The sequence below is a fragment of the Cuculus canorus genome, chromosome 17, assembly GCF_017976375.1.
Source record: "Cuculus canorus isolate bCucCan1 chromosome 17, bCucCan1.pri, whole genome shotgun sequence".
In the NCBI taxonomy this organism is placed as follows: domain Eukaryota; kingdom Metazoa; phylum Chordata; class Aves; order Cuculiformes; family Cuculidae; genus Cuculus; species Cuculus canorus.
The window spans coordinates 3,592,627-3,606,374 of record NC_071417.1 but is presented as its reverse complement, the minus strand read 5'-3'; the positions used below and the strand labels follow the sequence as shown (position 1 = coordinate 3,606,374).

Below are 13,748 nucleotides of genomic sequence, written 5' to 3'. Positions count from 1 at the left end.
CATTACTATTTCAAGAATAAAAATAAGTTGGAGACCCCAAGATGTTTACGTGTCTTGTATTTGAGGATTGGGGCCTATTTAGATCAATTCCAGAGATGAAGACTGGATCTTCACCAGCTGCCTAAAGGACATTTCAATACTTCATTATCTTGCCTTTAAAATTAATTTTTTCTTTGAAAATCCTGTCAAGCAGCTAATCCTGTTGATTTTAAGGAAATTTATACTAAATTCTTATAGCTGTTGGGTAATGCCATCTGAACTCTCCATTTAGTGCACTTTAATATCTGCTTAGGTAACACTTGAAGCTCCAGAAAAGCCTATGAACTACTACACACCACAGTGGGCAAGATCGCATGTGAGCGGCTTGACATTTGTGTTCAAAAACCTAAGGCATATAAAGTACAAAATCACTGAAGTGAAGTGAAATGAAAGAAGGATGTCACCTTGGTTCCTTTTGACTTAGTTTCACATTGAGTTTAGCAGTGAAATAACTGCTCTCTGTAATGATAAAATGATTTGTGATTCCTATGCCTCACTCCTCAGAATTTTTCTAGAGGCTTAGGAAGATGAAATTAAAAGAAGGCAAAACTATTTTATTTTTCCAGTTCCTCTCCATACTTATTTTAAAACAACTTTGAGGGAATTTGCAAGCAATGGAAATTACCTGCCAGGTGTTCCTTCATGGGACAGCAGTTAAAGCCATTCTAGCATGGGTGGTACTGAGCTGGTGAGCACACCCAGCCTTGGCAACAACAGAGTTATAATGCACAACCTAGCATTTGATTACATGCAAGATGCTTTTGAGTGTCCTTAGGAAAACTCTGGCCTTGATCTTTTAAATTTTCTTATGAATAATGAATTGTTAACAAAGTTGTGTACTTAGGAGGAGCAGTTGCCTCTAGCAAAAGGAGATCACCTGGCAAAAGTTCAACACAGGTCTTGGAAAAGCACATACTGTGTTGAAGACACCAGGCACTGTAAGTGTAAGAACACCAGGGCAGATGAAATTGGGTTGTTTTGTTTTGTTTTGTGCGGGGGGTGGGGTGGGGTGTTTTTCTTTTTTCTTTTTTTTTTTTTAATTCACCGTTTCTTTTAAAACTCAAATCAACAATATTATTGTTGTGACCTTTCTGTGTCTAAACCACTTGGCAGTTACATGTTCAAATGCTATTTTAAACACAGTTAAATATTTAAACACACCTTAGCAGAGTTTAGTAAGCAACTGTAGATATTATCCCCCTTCAAGACTGTTAAAATTTATCCTATGAAATTCCTTTCCAATCAAAATCACTTTGTGACAGAATTTGTGTCCTTGTAGATAGCATTTGCTTACATTGAACTTTATTTTCCTGTTTTACTTTCAAGATTTTATGGAGAAGTGCATATTTTCTGTTGAACAAATGCAACTAAACCAAAAACATTTTGATGTCTGTCAAAATATTCCACTCCTTTTTCCCATTTTCTACCCAGCTCTATCTACAAGTTCCTTTCAAGTAATGGCTAATGCAGGGCGGGGGTGTCTATGCTTTCTTTCCCCAGGAACGGATGCTTCAATGACGTAGCAGACCAACTTCTCTCCCTGAAACACTGAAAGTTTTACAACACAGACTGTATATGCAGATAGTCTTTCATCTTCCAACAAATGTAGATATTTGCAGAAGGAAAACATCATTTTAAAACTGAACAGGTTTCTCATCACTACGCCCAACAACAATTAGAGAGAATTCATAACTCATAGCGGTGCCTGAATAAAACTGGAACAACCTCAGTGAAGGCTTAAGAGGCATTCTGAAATTTAAAAAAGTCACAAAACAGGAACCGGAGCAAATTCTATTCGTTCCATCAAGTTCTTTGCACCACTGAGTCGCATCTCAAAATCTACAAGGCAGAACAGATGCCTACAAATATATGCTGGTCCTTACCTTTGCCTATAGAAGTGGCTATTCCATTCATTAACTGGGACAGAGATTTACCGGGAGAACCAGAGATATCTGCGGATGCCAATGCGTTACTGCTCAGGAGGTCAATCTTCCCTGCTTGCTGTCGAAACTTCTCCAGTTCTCTGGACAAGAGGTTAAATTGTTCGCTTTGTGTCCGGCATTTCTCCTCTAGCTCTCGGACCTTGGCCTGCACAAGCAAGATGAAATACAGACCTTTGACTGAGATCTGAGTGAGCTATGACTGCAGGATTTTTCTTGAGTACTGGGAAGACAGGATAGGCAAACTATTTGGATAAACAGGCCCACAATCACAATTTTCTCCCCCTCCTCCCCTCCTTCCATTCTCACTCAGATTTAGAAACTAACTTTTTAGTAGCCCTGTAATATGGACGTGAATACTCCTTTCAGCCTTCATTTTCAAATGGAAATTCCTCACCATATTTTTTGGCGGTATTAAAAAAAAATCACTGCCAAGAACACTTGTGAACAGATTCTACATCTTTGTGACTTCTAGACGCAGCTGAATGTCACTTTGGTGCACTTTTCCAGCTTCTTCTAAAACTCAGGCATATTTCAGAGGTTTGCTCATCTTTGGCTATTAAGTTGAACCTCCTGAGATGTTAGATTAACATAGACGTATTAAATATAGTCACCAACCCCCCCCCCCCCCCCCCGGTTCATGCAGAATGTGAGCCTATCTACTGCCTCAATTCCCTTTCAGAAGTAACGCTCCTCACTACAGGTGCTAAGCCACACAGACAGAGTCCAGACATTGGATTGGTTGTAAGCTCGTGAGAGGTACCAAAATTTTGTTGTTGGCAATTGTTGTTTTAATTTTGATGTATCAGCTTTAACAAAATTAAAAAATCAGCTTCTGTGCTGACTTGGGGAATTCATCCATATATAGTTTATGAATTCCTGATATGAAAAATGAATGAGGTGTGGGAAAAGAAAGGCTCCCTGCCTGAAAGAAATTACAAAGAGCATGGGAATTCAGGATTTATTTTAGAACTTTAACTCAAGATATATATAAGAGTAGTGAGGATTCTAAGCATGAGAAAAACCCCTTATCCAAATTTGTACTTTCAAAAATAACGGGATAAATTAAAGATATAATAATATTTTCAATACAATGCATTTAAATTTCAATCTGCATTTATAAACAGTCTGTGTATCTGTTTGTATATACTATTGTATGTTCCTGAAGAGTAAAAAAAAAGAAATCTAGAGTGCCCAGAGAGTTAGGAAAGAGCATATTAATACCTGTTGCAAAGACTAAAGAATCAGCAAAGCTCCTGAGAGTTTCAGTTGCGAGGTTTGATTTTCACATAGGGGCAAAGAGCTGGTCTGTGCTTTAACAATGTGTCAGGGAAAGATGGCCCTTTGAGGCCCAGGGAGCACTTGTGTCTCACACTATGACCCAAACACGTCGAGCAGAAGTAGCTCAACACAGGTAGTAACAGTCTCCTTGTGCGAAATGCTAGTGCATTATATCCTGATCTGATGTTTTATGACGAAGAAACATCACATTCCTTCATCAAAACCCCTCTATAGTATATGCCTAATTAAACAACTGTACTGACAAAGGAAGCCGGGATATCAATTAAATTCATTTGACTGTACTAAAGATTTCGTTTTCTTGAAAGAGAAAAATATTCTCAGTTCATGTAAGAAAAACTGCACATACTACATATCAAGAGAATGACATATATTACATATCTCCCACACAAAGATCTTAGCACAGCTAAAGATAAACAAAAGACTTAAAAGTCCCCAGAAGATCACAAAAATACAGATTTCCTGCTACAGAAATTGGTACTGTTTGTTCTCTTTTTTTTTTGTAACACATACATATTTAAAGCTACAGTGAACTTAGAGCATATAATTTCTTTGTATTCAAAAAAACCACAAATTAATTTAGTTCTGGCAAAGAACTCTCAGGGCATCTAGCTGGCTGGTTATGAAACAGAAAACAATAAGATACAGAGACATTGTGGGAGTTTTACACAAACATTAAATGTTTTGATTTTGGTTTTCTTTTTTTCCGTCTTTCATCTTTCACAGTGGTTTTGAGCAACAGAAATGTGAGACTTTGCTACCCGGTTCTTTGCTGTGTAAAGAAGGCAACGGTGTACAATTTTAAAAGAGCATTAAACCAATAAGATAATAAAGCGTTCTGGGTATTTATATCCTCTCTTTCCAATGCAAAGTTTAAGGACAAGCTATTCAGCTCTCTAAGAATATATACTGACCTTTCCACATGCAGTTATGGAAAATCTAGCATAAAATAAAAAATAAAAACATCATCATCCAGAACCCAACAGGATGCTAAGTCTGCCTCATTTTTTAAAAAATATTAATCTAATGTACTATTATAATGATTTATTAATTTTAAAATTATTTGCATTTCAGTATATGCCTTCGTTGTTGTTCTCTCATGACAGTATGAAGCCTGGAAGAAAAATGCCTTTACTACTTTTTTTTGTAATCAAGGTTTTGAGTTAGAAGTGAGCACAAAGCTGGTATTATATAAAGAAAAAATTGCCATAAGATCCACAACAGTACAAAGAGAGGCAGCCCCATGTCCATCTTTGTTTCTTGACTCCAGGCAGGTGCTTGGTGAGACTCACCTCACCGCACACAACCTACAAATTCCTCTACGTCACTGCAGAGTGAGGCACGTGCTGATGCTTTCAGGAGTACTGAATTTATATTCTGTGTCATGGTCCTGTCTATCCTAATAATGACAGCTCCAAAGTGCCAAGTCTACCTCTTCCTAAAGCCGTATGTGCCTATAGCAGTGGCTGTATGAGAAGACATTCTCTGCTGCAGACCACAGGGAACGGACACCTCTTGGGACTCGCCAAGTTTCTCATGCGCTATTTCTAAAACTTAAACAGTTTCTCAATTGAAAATTAAGCAGACTTCATCCATTACAAGACAGATAGTGTTCGCACAAGACGAATAAGATGATTAGGAACTTTCCAGGTGGACGGGCTTGAATTCAGACTCGTAATTATCTCACATGTTCTGGTACAGAAATACCATTTCATAGTTTGATTGTTTACATAGCAGCAATGGCTTTCAGTGGGTGGCTCAATAAATCAACCCCAGGTGAAAATATCACATCAAATTGTCTATCCATTAACAAAGAAACAGTCTGAATTCAGACAAAATCCACGTGGTCAGAAAGCTAACATCTTGAACTACCAAACCATTCTTACTGGGCATGCTCATAAGAAATTAACTTTCAAAACCAGCGTCTGAATTGTCATTAAATCATGCTGTACGTGAAGATTAACGTCTTTGAGAAAGAAAAAAATCTGATTTTGGTGATTTGGTATTAGGCCAACAAATGCCAAGCATGCTTGCATAACAATGGTTCTAGCACACACTCCATGCACCGTTAGGCAGGACTATCATAGTCATTTTAAAGGGAAAAGTGCAGGATTCAGGACAGGGAAAGGAGAATTTATGCCCTAAAATACCTGCATGCTGTCCAAGGTGTTCTGGATGAAGTGCAAAGCAATAAATTCCAAACAAGACACAGTAAACAAAGAGATGTGAAATAAACCAAGAAATAAAACCAGTTTTGAACAGTATTTTTTACGTTACAAAGCAAAATATATTAGAACAGTTAACACGTGGAAAGACATGCATTAACGCAAACCAAATAGAATGTTTCGGAAATCAATACCACTGCTGGTCTTAAATTGCAAAAGGCGGATTAAATAAAATGCTAAAAATTAATAGGCTTACAGTAATAAAAAGCAAAAGCTTAAAAAACCATGATGGGGTTATGCAAATCAGAGGTCGCAGATGAATCAGCTAAATTCTGATTAGCTTGAGGGGGGTAAATACTCACTAGCCTGCTTTGTTTCTACTTAAGTTTTCCTGCACTGTACACTTTCCACCAGGCATTAAATAACTTAATGTCGTGTTCTTAAAGGCAAAAACCCAACAAATATGACGATAATGAAAGCATGATGCGGAAAACACTTTCTGTGGGAATATTATCTTCTATAGAAATAAATAAACAAACATTTTTATATATTCTTTTAAGATGATCAATGCACCAGGAAAACCACCTTCCATGAGTGCCTGACCAGTAAGCAGAGAGAAAGAAGAACTACTGTGAGAAGGTAAAAAAACTAGAAATCACTTTCTGCGAAAAAAGAGATTTCTAAGTGAAATGCTGACAAGGCACTGGCTATTATCCCTCAATTGCCTGTTCTCTGTGAGATGTTTGGTATATAAAGACTTAATAATCCCTTAATGTCTTTTCCTCAAACAGAAAAACTAGTTTGGTAATTATCAGGGAAAACCTATTTTGCAAGAAAAAATGAAGAACAAAAAAGGACAAATGGAAATCCGGATGCAGTTTGCACTATTTACTTGTGCATCTGTATTTTCTGACACTTTACCTTATCCAAGTACATAAAATAATACAATTGTAACTGAAAGCATCTGTTAAGCCAAATTTTGAAAAAACAGGATGGAAATGTTTGCCTTAGGAAGCATTACAGGAGATCTAATTTCTACTACACTTTGCTGTAATTTGTCCTATCTTACACAACGTTGTGGGTCAGTCTGCATTTCTAAAGAGCGGACAACAAAGGGAATAAAAGGTTTTGTCAGGATGATATTTGAATGCATTAATTTATTTCAATTCCCCTTTGATTTTTTTTTGTGTTTTCATATGTAATTTAATCATAATTGTATGTATCCATTATAAAGGTTCTGTTATTATGAGATCCTCAGTTTAAAATCTCTAAAAATTTCAGTCCATCCTAAGACAAAGAAGTTTTGCAAACCTTGCCCGGTTCCAACCAAAGCTGAGAGCAAAGCTCTTAGTTTTTGAGTGTGAGTAAGAATCTGTACCTGTACTTCATGTCGCTTCTATAGAAACCTGCATCCTTAGACACAGGAGACTAAATTACTGGGGCTTACTTTAATTTTTTTTAGGACTAATGACTTTAAGAAAGTCTTGAAATGTGATGTGAAATCCATAAACACAAGTACTAATGAATTGATAAGTAATGCCCTGTCCCGAGGTCATAATTGCTATGAGAAATCGTGGATGAAAATACTAATTTTTGGTGTATCTTTATGGGTGATGTTGCCCTTATGGATGATGTCAGTATTTGCAGGTACTTGCTATCTTAAAAGTTAGAAAATCAGAAAATCATCTGAATCACCCCTCAAAACTTGATTTATTTAACAGTATTTACTTACTACATCCAATAATCACTGTCAAATTCTAAAAACATATTGCAGCATTGTTTAGCGTATTGCTTTATCTTTACTAGACATTTTTTACTATGAAATTTAGGAAATTAATTGGTATTTGCAGTTATATTTTCAGCCTAAACAATAATAATTCTCACAAGTAATCACTTCTTTTTTTATATATCTGATAGTATTTTACCAAAAAAAAGTACTCCATTCTAAACAAAGAGAAATTGAAGTACACACATCACTTCCAACAGGTCAGCTTAGTGCACTTCTAATTGAAATATAAATTTGAAAGAACAGAATTAAATTAGAAGAGGAAAAAAAAGCCTTATTTGCCTACACATTACTTGAAACTTTCAAAAGTGATGATACTGTAGGGTTGCTGCATTCAGAATGGAACCTTCACAAGCAAAGGTAACACAAAGGATATCCTCTTACCTCTAGCAATTGAACTGCTCCTTCATGTTCCTTCTTAGCTTCAACCTGAGCCTTTTTTATAATAAAGGAAAACAAAAAAGGAAAAGTAAAAAGGGAAAAGAAATTAATTAGTCAATCCACATATAGCAGTGTCTAATCACATGAAGTAGCATACTGTATACTCAAATCCAAAGCCAATTACAGTCTTGAAGGGGAGGCTCCACCAACATTACTACAGCACTTTGGTTCCAAGGCACTGAAATAACTGTTTATTTTTAGAAGATTGAATCTCAGTGAAGTTTAATAGCATTGGTATTTTGTTTGACCAAGCAGGCTCAAGACATTGCAAGAACATATCAAAAAGTATCTCTGAAATCCTCTAAATTAAAATTGAAAGATGAGCTTATTATTCTACATTGCAGGAGGTTCTTAGTGTAGAAACTTCTCATATCAGACAGCAGAAATCAATACAAATATTAAGCTCATTCAGTACATGCAGCAATCTTTTTTATCATCTAGGTAAATAGCTCAAAAACCACCTGAACACAAACATAAGAAAGGTTGTCTGTAATCAGGAGTGCAACATTTAGGGTCTGATCAAATGAGTCAAAGAAGAAAAGAGGGAAACAATAAGGGCAAAAAAGTGTATTTTATGTAGCTCAGAAATTCAGTTATCAAATTTTGGTCAGGAAAAGTCTAGCCCTTAAAAAGAGCAAAAAAATAGCACTCGGTAACTTTGTGTTACCCTCACTTTATTTCCACTGATGTTTTCACTATCTTCTTTATTGAAGCTTCCTCAAGATAAGAAAAACTTTTTATTAAACCATTGTATCAGGCTGATAGCAGTTTGATGCACTAACTTTACCTCTTCGCTCCTTATTACTGTATAAGCCAAAGACCATGTTCTGCACTTTCCTCATTGGACAGAAGTCTTAAACTTCTCTAGTTTAGCAGAGGGCAACACCCCAATGACTTTCTAATTTAATGGGCCAGGAGCTCCCATGCTGGATACTGACACATTCATGTCAACTTCATTTTCCTTATCTACTCTGCTATTGGTTTCAATAGCAGCTTGGTCAGACCATAAAGTCACAAACAAAACCATATACCCAAACTACACTTCGCTGTCATGCATGGTAATAAAGCATCCTTCAGTGCAGTCATTTTTCTTTCTGTACTATAGTAATAAGTCTTATTCCTAGCCCCTGATAACATTCTGGCTCCACGAGCTTTGTATTGGAAGCCTTGTGTTATCCATCATTGTGAGTTTAATAAAATCTACCCAGAATATGAGTTCTTGATAAATGATTGGAAAACCTGCATCAATAGCTATCTCTCTTTTACATCAGGCTGTCTTGTATTAAGGGTTTCTTGAAGAAAAAGCCCATCTGATTCCCTATCAACACGAAACATTGATACAACACAGAACATTGATGAACAATATTATATTCTTCCTTTTAGGCTGAAAATCTGATCAGTCTGTACAAATATTAAAAGCACAATGAATTTTTATTTATAATATAAAAATGTGATGGCAAACGCATCAGACTGTACCAGTAACTTGTTTTGTTTTGAAGCGCACAATTCTGTGGTTCACCAGCAACTATATGACAGAAACAAAATAAGCTGTGAAATGTGATCCTGTTACTGCCTGGAGTTACTACTTCCATTCGACGGTAATTTTTTTCAAGTAATTAAATTACTAATTAAAAACAAAAAACTGGAAGAATTTAACACAAATGTACTAGGTTCATTGGGAGTCAGGTCTGGATGAAATGTGAGCCAGCAAATGCTGTTTAATGATGGGAGCAAAGTATTATACCAGGTAACAGATTTATTTCAATTATTTTTCTGACAATATAGACCGCATCATAATGTTGAAAAGGAGATGTGTTGGATACCAGTAGTCTAAAATACCAAACACAATACAACCTCACTTGTGCTTGAAGTCTATCATGCTAAAGCTTAACAAAAATGGCTCAAGAAAACAGTATTACAGAGATGCGTCTCCTGTTGTCAGTCTCTTACAAGAAGACTCATGTAATGTGGTTTTATTAGAAGAATGTAACACAAATTAGCAAGAAGAAAAGCTGAACTTTTCTTTGATTTCTTTGCTTTGCCAATACATTGAAGTCTTCAAAATGAAGATACTTGAATGTATGTGGAAGTTTAAACAATAACAGCTGAATATAATTAGAAACGGCATTTAGAAATATGTCTTAATAGATGATTTGTGAAAGGCTAAAAGAAAATTAACTGGAAGACTTCATTTTGTCAAGTGAAGCTTTCTATTTCAAGCAATCTATATTAGATACTTTCTAAATTCTGTTTAGAATGTCCCTCCATGATAATTCACTACCAAATTATCATTAGCGTTATTATTTCTGTAGTTTGATCTAGTCAAGCGATTGGAAAAAAAATCAACATTCACATGGAGACAATTGCAGCTTTAAGTGACTTCAGTAAGACTAAAAATCTGTACTTTTTTTATATTATAATGAATAGTGAGAAATTGCAGTGTGAAAAAAATGTTAAAGTGATTTGTGAATTAGAGAATGAGCTTGGAAACGAAGTACTGAAACAACTGTTTGGTTTATGAAAAAGAAGATCAACTGTGATGTGTAAATGCTTTGACAAGGACTGACTTTAATCCACTTGGAGAAAGTTAGTAAGAATCACCAGTACCTGGGAGAGGAAGCCAAAGAAATCCTAACAAAACATTAATATGCCAGTGAGAATGCTTACCTCTCCCAGCAAACTGAAAAAGAAACAGTGGATTCCCCTTATTTTGATTTATCACAAAATTAAGACCAGATTCCTTCCTGACCTTTAAGGAACACACAATCGTTCAATATAGAGGAAAGCAATGTAAATACAAGTGAAATGCATGTGTTTGTATTACTTTTCTCCCTATCGGGAAATATGAGGACTTACACAGAACCATAGAATCATAGAATAGTTTGGGTTGGAAGAGACCTTAAAGCCCATGCAGTTCCACCCTCTGCCATGGGCAGGGACACCTCCCACTGGCTCAGGCTGCCCAAGGCCCATCCAACCTGGCCTGGAACCCCTCCAGGGATGGGGCAGCCACAGCTTCCCTGGGCAACCTGGGCCAGGGCCTCACCACTCTCATGGGGAAGAAATTCCTCGTTATGTCCAGTCTAAATCTGCCCCTCTCCAGTTTATACCCATTCCCCCTCATCCTGTCACCACAGCCTTTGTAAACAGTCCCTCTCCAGCTTTCCTGTAGCCCCTTCAGGTACTGGAAGGTCACTATAAGGTCTTCTCAGAGCCTTTTCTTCTCCAGGCTGATCAACCCCAACTCTCTCAGCCTGTCCTCATACGGGAGGTGCTCCAGCCCTCCAATCATCTTTGTAGCCTCCTCTGAACCTGTTCCAACAGCTCCATCTCCTTCTTACATTGAGGATTCCAGAACTGGACACAGTACTCATAAACTGGTCAAGTTAATCTTCACTGGTATAAACATTTACAAATCAATTAATACAGTCAGGTATATCCAACAACGAGCAACCACTTTTAATGAATGCATCAGCTATCACATAGAACAATCCAGAACAGGAACCAGTTTGTTGGCTGTGGTTTAAATTCTTTTAAACCAGGAGATCTGTTTCATGACCTGTGGTCTGTCACTGCAGTTTACCATTTCACCTGACTTTCCCTTTCTCCACGTACCTTCTGCAGGAGTTCAATTTCCTGCTGTTTGGCGTTGAGAACAGCCAAGGCTTGCTCATGCTCCAACTCCAGCTGTTGCCGCCGTTCAGCAGCCTCTCGCATATGCTGTTTCAAAGGAAGCAGAAAAACTGTCAGAAGACTTTAACATATTCTACCTGCAGCCAAACATGCTGCCTTTCCCAGGCATGCAGATGTTCATCTCAACAGAAAAGTTCTCTGGTATCACTGATGGGCAAGCGGAAAACTGGATAGGATTTTAATTCGGTCAGTACTTAGGGGCATGTTACCAATGCTAAACTCAGGCATTTTGACAGCAATCTCTTTTAGGATATATGACTCTGTCATTGCCAGCAATGTGGCTTCTGTGATGCTCAAGTGAGCAGCACCCATTTTATCCATCAGGCACACATTTGTACGTGGCACTCTGCTGAAAAATTAAAGCTCAGGAAAAAAAACTAACTTGACAACTCCCAAAATGCCTCTTTATCTAGGATATGGGTTTGTGATTTGTTTTGCAAATGATGACCCAAAAATAAATAGCTTACCTTTGCTAATCTCTGCCTATTATTTATAGCAAATTAGATGGGGAAAAACTAACACAGATGGATTTGGACTCTGCAGTACTCAAAAACAACTTTTGAAGTACAGCTGCTGCTAATGATTCAAAGCAAAATGATAAAGGTTCTTGGGAAGAGCACAAGTTGAACAATGTCAAAATACCTTTTGCAGATGGAAATCTTTTTCATTACAGGTTAATATTATTCTCCTAATACCGTTATAACTTGCAAACACCCTACTAATAAATAGGAGTAAAGAAAGACCGCTTTAGAGGTTCTGATCTCTGGTGAAACCAGTATTAAAGATTTTTATTTTCCTAATTACATATTATTCCCCTAATACTCTCAAAGCAGAGTCACAATGTCTTATCTGCAGCACCACGAGTTATTACACTCAAACCTATTAGGAATCAGCACTTGGAAACACAACTGCATGGATAAAATTGACAAGAGCAGCCCAAAATATCCCTTATTGTGTACAAGAGAAAATTTTACCAATCACATTGCTAACCTTTAATGAGCTGTTATTCTTCACTACATGCTCATAGCAAAGAGGGACAGAGCAGTGAGGCTGACTTCTCTCAATCTGGTTATGTTTGCAAAGGAAGCAGAAATGGCTCCAATACTCCATTTGGCCTCCGTTTAGATTTATTTATTTTCATTTGATGTGTTAATTAAAATCAACAAAAAAAAAAAAAATCAAAGATTTTTCCAGTTAATGAGTTTTGACTCTCAGCTGTGTCCTGTTTGCTACGTGTTCTGTGAGGATTCAGTATTTCGACTGTAGGTGTTTCTGAAATGCATGTATTGCACAAAAGTTAAATGGATTTGTCCATGGGTAAAATCTAGTCTCAGTATTTAATAATGACCAAAAATAACAGTTCCAATTCTCACCTCATTTGAATGAACATCACTTATTTTCTAAGTAGTATTACTCACGATGCAAATTAGTGTGAAGCTACATTTACTGAGCTCAGCAGCTTTCATCAAGTCTTATGTGAAACTTAACATGGATGGAACATTTCCTGTATTCAAGAAATGGTGAGGCAATCAAGTAATTCTCACATCCTTAATTAAAACTTTTAATTATCAGGAAAAAAACCCCAAAGGTCTGACTTCACACTCTCAAGATTTAGTACCAGATTTTGTACAGCATAGTGCTATATCGTTAAGTTCTCACTACTTTTACAAAAGCTACTACAGAATATTTCTAGTCCTTTGCAGAGATCAATAAATAATTAATACCGTGACCATAAAGTGAATCTATAAAACGTAATGAAGAAACAGATGGTGATACATGATCTGTGATTCTCCCCTGCTTTTAATTTCTGCTTCCCAAAATTTGTATTTTATGAACTATAGTACACAGATTTTAAGGTCAGAAAAGACTATTTGGTCATTTACGCTGACCTAAAAGTACCTCTCGGTCATTTTAGTATTGCTGTGATCTACTTAATATTTAAAGTAGTAAGGATCTCTTCACCCCGGCATCTGTCCCTCCCCGGCACAGCAATTATCTCCCCCAAACCAGAAGCAATTCCTCCCCTCTTACTCTGCTCACAAATTGATTCTGTCTACAAATTTGTTTTGCACTTCCTATCTGCAGATCAGCTGCTGCCAATTCTTCCAAGCCTGAGGGGAGTAGGTTAGGGCAGCGGAGGAGGATTGCAAAGATCACGAGAAGAACAGCAGAGAGAAAGCTCTGAGCTGCTCAGTTCTTTCTGCATTTTCCTTCAGAAGCAACTTCCACAGTGATCACATCACTACGGTTGATGTACATGGTGGCAATCCATTTGTCCATGGTATCGCTCTCCATAATGTGAGGCAGGGTAGAACCTTCTAAAGATGCAAATTCACACTGCCCTTTCTGCACCTTCTCTAGAGGTCCTAATAATGTTACTCTAAC

General features: G+C 37.0%; 1 protein-coding gene across 6 annotated transcripts in view; it reads right to left on the bottom strand.

Moving 5' to 3' along the window:
- Nucleotides 1-13,748, bottom strand: part of RIMBP2 (RIMS binding protein 2) — a 151,194-nt gene that overhangs the window by 45,501 nt on the left and 91,945 nt on the right. For 5 of the 6 annotated variants that reach the window (XM_054082797.1, XM_054082801.1, XM_054082799.1 and 2 more), the window contains 4 exons: nt 11,286-11,390; nt 7,614-7,664; nt 5,429-5,449; nt 1,923-2,127 (listed from right to left, as the gene is read on the bottom strand). In XM_054082797.1, coding sequence (XP_053938772.1) covers nt 1,923-2,127; nt 5,429-5,449; nt 7,614-7,664; nt 11,286-11,390 — 382 coding nt within the window. The remainder of the gene's footprint in view (nt 1-1,922; nt 2,128-5,428; nt 5,450-7,613; nt 7,665-11,285; nt 11,391-13,748) is intronic. The other variant, XM_054082798.1, reaches the window with a different exon arrangement.